This window comes from Berghia stephanieae, chromosome 3 (assembly GCF_034508935.2).
Source record: "Berghia stephanieae isolate SIO BIC M18660-M18661 chromosome 3, UCSD_Bste_1.3, whole genome shotgun sequence".
Classification (NCBI taxonomy): domain Eukaryota; kingdom Metazoa; phylum Mollusca; class Gastropoda; order Nudibranchia; family Aeolidiidae; genus Berghia; species Berghia stephanieae.
In genome coordinates this window covers 35,775,464-35,782,963 of record NC_088362.1, presented here as the reverse complement: position 1 = coordinate 35,782,963, position 7,500 = coordinate 35,775,464, and the positions used below count along the sequence as shown (strand labels likewise).

Sequence of the window (7,500 nt, the reverse complement as noted above, 5' to 3'; positions counted from 1 at the left end):
TAATTCTTCTTCTTCTAGGTTCCATGCCTGGTCCAGGCTTCGGATACTGCATGAATTATCTCTCTCCATTCCTCCCTGTCTCTTGCTTTTTCAAACAGCTCTTGGATTGTTAGGTTGGTGAAGCCCTTCAGTTGGTCTATGAGTGTTTTTCTTTTACTCCCCCGGGCGCGTTTACCAGATATTTTTCCACAACTTGCCAGGTATTCATTCTTATCTTTCCTTACTATGTGTCCGAAAAAGGATTGTTGTCGATCCGCTATTAAGGATAATATGATGCTAGAGTATCGCTAAATACTTTCTGCCAAGTCTAACAGCCTCAGCTACCCATTCACTGTTGGGTGGATAGGGGGAGGGGGCAGAAAAAAGATATCGATTGCACCCGGGTTACTTATTTATTTATTTATTTATTTATTTATTTATTTATTTATTTATTTATTTATTTATTTATTTAATTATTTATTTATTTATTCATTTGTATTTTCTTCAGCTGCCAGCAGCACCGCACAGCCAACAACAACAGTCAACGGTGCTTCTTACGAGTTTGTGATCATCAAAAATGAGCAAAAGAGTCGATCTGAGGCCCTAAACAAATGCAAAGCTAAGGGTTACTCAGGCCTGGCCACTCTCAACTCAGTGGAGAGGATGCAGAAACTGCTCAACCATGCTGATTACGACAAGTAAGTAAAAAGAAAACACAAAAAACTAGTCATTCAGAGTTATTGGGCCCATGGAGTCGGAGTTTATCCCGGTGTCTATAGCGTGGAACGGACAATAGCAATTGCTTGCTATCCTTTCAATAGGACGCTAGTATATCGAAAAATAATTTCCGCCAAATCTAACATACTCAGCTACCCTTTCACTGCTAGGTTGACAGGGGGGTCAGAAGAAAAAAATCTCCAATGCTGCCGGGATAGATCTTGGTCCCTTTGCGTTTGAAGCGATTGCTATATTAACTGAGCTATCGGGAGCCCCCCCCCCCCCCCCCGACAAGTAATTAATTTATGAGTGATCCTCTTTGCGTGATCCTCTGTGCGGCTGTGCGTCTTATGGAATGACACTCGCCTTCGGATCGGAAGGTCCTGAGTTCGTTCGAGCCCCGGCCTGAGCGGCACATAATTGAGTCCTTGGAAAAGGATCTTTACTCACATTTTCTCACCGTACTCAGGTTTATAAAAATAGCTAGCCTTTAATCGCGTTGTCTCTGTCGGGAAAAAATGCAATATCGCCTAACTGGCGTCATGTCTCGTCCTACATGTTACGTGTTGCTGTTGGTCAGGGAGCGGGGAAATATAATCTTGATTAATGACCAGCATAAATTCAGACTAAAAAACTTGAAACGCGAGATTTTATATAGCGCGTTGCTGTAGGCCAGGGATCCTTTGTAAAGCGCTTTGAGCACGTTTAGTGGTTGCTGCGTATGTTAAAGCTATCAAAAAGGCAACTCCCCCCCCCCCTTCCATCTGGTATTAGATTTTCTTGAAATGTTGTATCTGCAAGGTTGAACACGTTCCAAATGCCATCATGCGACCTTGAGAGAGTGTATGGCACGAGTTAGAAGTATTAAACAAGAGCCCAAGAATCTTAAAATTATAACATCCCTCCAATGGCTTCCTCACATTTATTATAACATCCCTCCAATGACCTCCTCACATTTATCATAAAATCCCTTCAATGACCTCCTCACATTTATTATAACATCCCTCCAATGACCTCCTCACATTTACTATAACATCTCTCCAATGACCTCCTCACATTTACTACAACATCCCTTCCATGGCCTCCTCACATTTACTATAACATCCCTCCAATGACTTCCTTGCATTTATTATAACATCCCTCCAATGACCTCCTCACATTTATCATAACATTCCTCCAATGACCTCCTCACATTAATTATAACATCCCTCCAATGACCTCCTCACATTTATTATAACATCCTTCCAATGACCTCCTCAAATTTATTATAACATCCCTCCAATGACCTCCTCACATTTATTATAACATCCCTCCAATGACCTCCTCACATTTATTATAACATCCCTCCAATGACCTCCTCACATTTATTATAACATCCCTCCAATGACCTCCTCACATTTATTATAACATCCCTCCAATAACCTCACATTTATTATAACATCCCTCAAATGACCTCCTCACATTTATTATAACATCCCTCCAATGACCTCCTCACATTTATTATAACATCCCTCCAATGACCTCCTCACATTTATTATAACATCCCTCCAATGACCTCTTCACATTTATTATAACATCCCTCCAATGACCTCCTCACCTTTATATGAGTGTTGGTAGATACGAGAGTGCTTGATAATATTAACTAGAGCATATTAAATAAATATGAACAATCACAAAACAAACACACCGGAACGAAAAATAGTGACGAAAAGCAACAACGAACTCACTACGGATAACGTCGACTGACGAGATGCATTATCTGCATCGAAACCATCGTCTTGGCGAAAAAATGTGAGTGTTCTCATTTATTTATATATATATATTAGTAAGGAGGAATAACCCAACTGGCAGTCTAAAGTCATCAACCGGATGGCGTCAATTTTGCTCTTTGGATATAAAAATATTTAAACACGCAAATAGTCACACACACACACACCTAAATAAACATACTCTCTCTCTCTCTCTCTCTCTCTCTCTCTCTCTCTCTCTCTCTCTCTCTCTTCAATCTCTCTCCCTCTCCCTCTCTCGCTTCAATCTCTCTCTCCCTCTCTCTCCCTCTCTCTCTCTCGCTCTCTCTCTCTCGCTCACACACACACACACACGCACTCACATGATAATAATAATGTTGTAAACTTATATAGCGCTATAACTCCGAGACACCAGACAACAGACAAATAAACATTCTCTATCTTCCCCCTCTTTCTCTCTCTCTATCTCTATCTCTATCTCTCTCGTTTTCTCTCGTTTTCTCTCGGTTTCTCTCTCTCTCTCCCTCTCTCTCTCTCTCTCTCTCTCTCTCTCTCTCTATCTCTCTCTCGTTTTCTCTTGGTTTCTCTCTCTTTCTCTCTCTCTCTCTCTCTCGCTCCCTCTCTCTCTCTCTCTCTCTCTCTCTCTCTCTCCCTCTCTCTCTCTCTCACACACACACACACACAATCACAAACCCGCACAAACAAATTTCATAACAAACTATTTTAAGCAATTCCTATTTGCTTCCTTGCCATTGTGTTTGTTTATGTATCGAATAACGATTTATTTCATACTCAAAATATATCGATATAATCCATAAAAAAATATTATTCTATAAAGTGAACGTGTAGCTTACCCGAAGCATAGTATCGTTTATGGATTTAATGTATATCGATCTTCTGATCAAGAACTATCATCAATATATCGTTAGATCAAATTTATGTGAATGGGCTTCGAAATCAGTAAATAGAAAACAACGCTTAAATTTACGTAAGGTTCCGTCAAGGTAACCACTACAAATATTTTAGTTTTCACATTTATTATTATATTACGCAATGTTCAATTAATGTACTCAAAGCGTTTTGCAAGTGGTCCCAAAGCCAACAGCAACAATTAACATATCTCGCGAAGTCTAAGTTTTGAGAGATTTGGACAAAATGAAGGCCATTTTAATCGATTGATATTTGAAAGGCATGTTTTCTGGTCAAAAAATTAAATACGGGTTTTGTTTTCACAGCATAGCAGTATATAACATTTATATTCAAAGGTTTTTAAGTCTAAACTGTATGAGGTATGACACATAACTCCTAGGTCCCCTGGGTCATGTCCGGCTGTCGAGCGGCGCAATGTTGAGTCCTTGGAAAAGGCTATTTTCTCTTATTCTCTTACCGTACTCAGATATCAGATGTCTTTTTTATTCGTGTATTTTATCTTTCTTGTCAGGCTTTGTCAGGCACCTTTTATACTATACACTTGTTCAGATCTTTATCAGATATCAAAAACGAGTACATAAAACATCGCTGTCTGTGTTAAGACAAACTTTGCAATTGCGCCGTACGGGCGTCATGTCTTGTCCGACGTGTAAGGTGGAATCTCAGTGTTGTGACTTGAATTTATGAATGGTGTTCTTTTGTGGTGTTTTGTTCACTGGCTGTAACTCTATTTTCATAGCAATACCAAAGAAAGCAGGTGCAGTCAGATGCGAAAATTTTAGAACTATAAGTTTAATAAGCCACATCAACAAAATACTGTTGCGTATAATTATCAACAGGCTAAGGAATAAGATTAACCCCGAAATCGCAGAAGAACAATATGGATTCCAACCTGACAGAGGGACAAGGAACGCAATATACCTCCTCCGTGTTTTAAGTGAAAGAGCTATACAGGTTCAGACCCCACTATACCTCTGTTTTGTCGACTACAAAAAAGCTTTTGATAGAGTACGCCACGAAGAAATACTAAAACAACTGCACTCCATTGGCGCTGATGAGAAAGACCTCAGACTCATGCAAACATTATACTACACCCAGCAGGCATCTATCAAAATCGGAAACTCTACAGGAAATTCCATTCCTATTAAGAAAGGAGTCCGTCAAGGGTGTGTTGCCTCACCAGATCTGTTTAATCTATACCAAGAAACAATCATGAGGGGCATAAATAATATGGAGGGAATAAAAGTGGGAGGTCACAACATAAATAATATAAGATACGCAGACGATACGGTACTCATTGCAACATCAGAAATCCAACTTCAAAAGATTGTTGACAAAGTGGTAGTAGATAGTGAAGCCAAGGGAATGGAAGTGAATATCACCAAAACGGAATGCATGGTAATACAGAAAAAACCCCGAAAACAACAACACCTGCAATATAACGATTCACGGCGAGCAACTTACCAACGTAGAAAGTTTTAAATACCTAGGTTCAATAGTGACAACAGATGGAAGATGTAACCGAGACATACGAGCAAGAATAACTCAAGCCAAACAGGCCTTCATGGACCTGGGAAACATTTTGAAAAACAAACAGATGTCGTTCGGGATTAGATTCCGAGTCTTGAAGTGCTACGTGTGGCCAATCTTGTTATACGGATGCGAAAGCTGGACTACAAATGCAGAAACACAAAAGAACATTGAAGCTTTTGAAATGTGGTGCTTGAGAAGGATGCAGAGAATATCGTATACTGCACACAAAACGAACGAAGAAGTGCTAAAACAAACATACCAACAAAGGAAACTAATGCCCTTAATAGTGGATCGACAACTATCCTTTTTCGGACACATAGTAAGGAAAGATAAGAATGAATACCTGGCAAGTTGTGGAAAAATACCTGGTAAACGCGCCCGGGGGAGACAAAGAAAAACACTCATAGACCAACTGAAGGGCTTCACCAGCCTAACAATCCAAGAGCTGTTTGAAAAGGCAAGAGACAGGGAGGAATGGAGAGAGATAATTCATGCAGTATCCGAAGCCTGGACCAGGCATGGAACCTAGAAGAAGAAGTTCACTGGCTGGTACAAACCATCGAGACTCACTCCCCCCCCCCCCCCCCCACCCCCGAAGTAATGTTTACAAATGTGTTAAACATAAGTATGGGAAATGATATAATATGTAACAAACGCGTTCTCATAACAAAGCTCTTTAACCCTCTCCTTACCACCTACAGCAAATGGTCACATTTCTTACGACACAATTTATATTTTTTCTTATTCAGATTTATTTTGTACATCACAATGATCTTTGTTTAATTAATAATTAACATTAAGTTGTTTTGTAGTGAGCTTGTTTGAGTTTAAAAAATCAATTTTTCTGCTGGGTAAGTCTGCCATTTTGGGAAAATACTGAAAAGGATAGTTAAGGATAGAGTTAAACACAGTTAGTGGATATTGCGCTATATAAAATTACTGATAGTCGCTCTGAACCATCGAGCCTCTGGATCTGTACAAGCCAAACCTACCACGTCTACGCTATGGGCAGTGGCTGTTTTCGTGGATTGGATTGGATCTGATTTTATTATAATGGATTGGATTAGATTAGAGTGGGTTGGATTGAATTAGAATGGATTTGATGAGATCGGATTGGATTAGAATGTATTATAGTAGAATGGATTCCTTCTATCCCCTATATCTGTTTTCCAACTAGCTTTCTGTCTTTGTCTTGGAATGAGGTTATTTGGTTTTGTCCTGGCCCTGGCCTGAGTCCTAGCTGGGAGGGAAACAGTCAAATGCATAGTTATTGTTTTGGGAGATGATATTTTTTTCCTTGTAAATCATCTCTCTCTTATGTATTATTATGTTTGTTATTTTTAATGTATAATGTAAGCATTTGAGAGTATTCCTATTTGTTGGATTTTGTACTTGTGTCCGTATGAGACATAGGTGATCTCAAACTAAGTACATTGATGGTTTACTCCTTGGAATCTGCATCTGATCCCTATTTGTTTCCAGTTTCCCTTTGTCTTCCTTTCTCTTGGGTGCTTTAATTGTAATTCTAGAACTTTTTACTATCCTATTTTCTTCCTTTTTATTGGCGCTGATATAACCAAAATGTGTTGCAAGCGCCGTAAAACCCTTAAAAACAAACAAACAAACAGAATGGATTCTATTACAATGGATTGGATAGGATCTGATTGTATTAGAATGGATTAGATAGGATCTGATTGTATTAGAATGTATTCGATAGGATCTGATTGTATTAGAATGGATCGGATAGGATCTGATTGTATTAGAATGGATCGGATAGGATCTGAGTGTATTAGAATGGATTCGATAGGATCTGATTGTATTAGAATGGATTGGATAGGATCTGATTGTATTAGAATGGATTGGATAGGATCTGATTGTATTAGAATGGATCAGATAGGATATGATTGTATTAGAATGGACTGGATAGGATCGGATGGATCTGATTGATTTATAGAATGGATCGGATAAGGATATGGATTGTATTAGAATGGATCGATTAGAATGGATCGATAGGATCATGATTGTATTAGAATGGATGGTAGATCGATTGTATTAGAATGGACTGGATAAGATCTGATTGTATTAGAATGGATTGGATAAGATCTGATTGTATTAGAATGGATTGGATAAGATCTGATTGTATTAGAATGGACTGGATAAGATCTGATTGTATTAGAATGGATTGGATAAGATCTGATTGTATTAGAATGGATTGGATAAGATCTGCTTTTATTAGAATGGATTGGATAGGATCTGATTGTATTAGAATGGATTGGATAGGATCTGATTGTATTAGAATGGATCAGAAAGGATATGATTGTATTAGAATGGATTGGATAAGATCTGATTGTTTAGAATGGATTGGATAGGATATGATTGTATTAGAATGGATTGGATAGGATCTGATTGTATTTGAATGGATTGGATAGGATCTGATTGTATTAGAAAAGATTGGATAGGATCTGATTGTATTAGAATGATTGGATAGGATCTGATTGTATTAGAATGGACTGGATACGATCTGATTTTATTAAAATGGATTGGATAGGATCTGATTGTATTAGAATGGATCGGATAGGATCTGATTGTATTA

The 7,500-nt window shown here is 38.5% G+C and overlaps 1 protein-coding gene across 1 annotated transcript in view; it reads left to right on the top strand.

Annotated features, from left to right (window-relative positions):
* LOC144967643 (uncharacterized) overlaps window positions 1–7,500 on the top strand; it is a 49,050-nt gene that overhangs the window by 28,766 nt on the left and 12,784 nt on the right. The window contains exon 7 of the mRNA XM_078905161.1: window positions 488–677. Coding sequence (XP_078761287.1) covers window positions 488–677 — 190 coding nt within the window. The remainder of the gene's footprint in view (window positions 1–487; window positions 678–7,500) is intronic.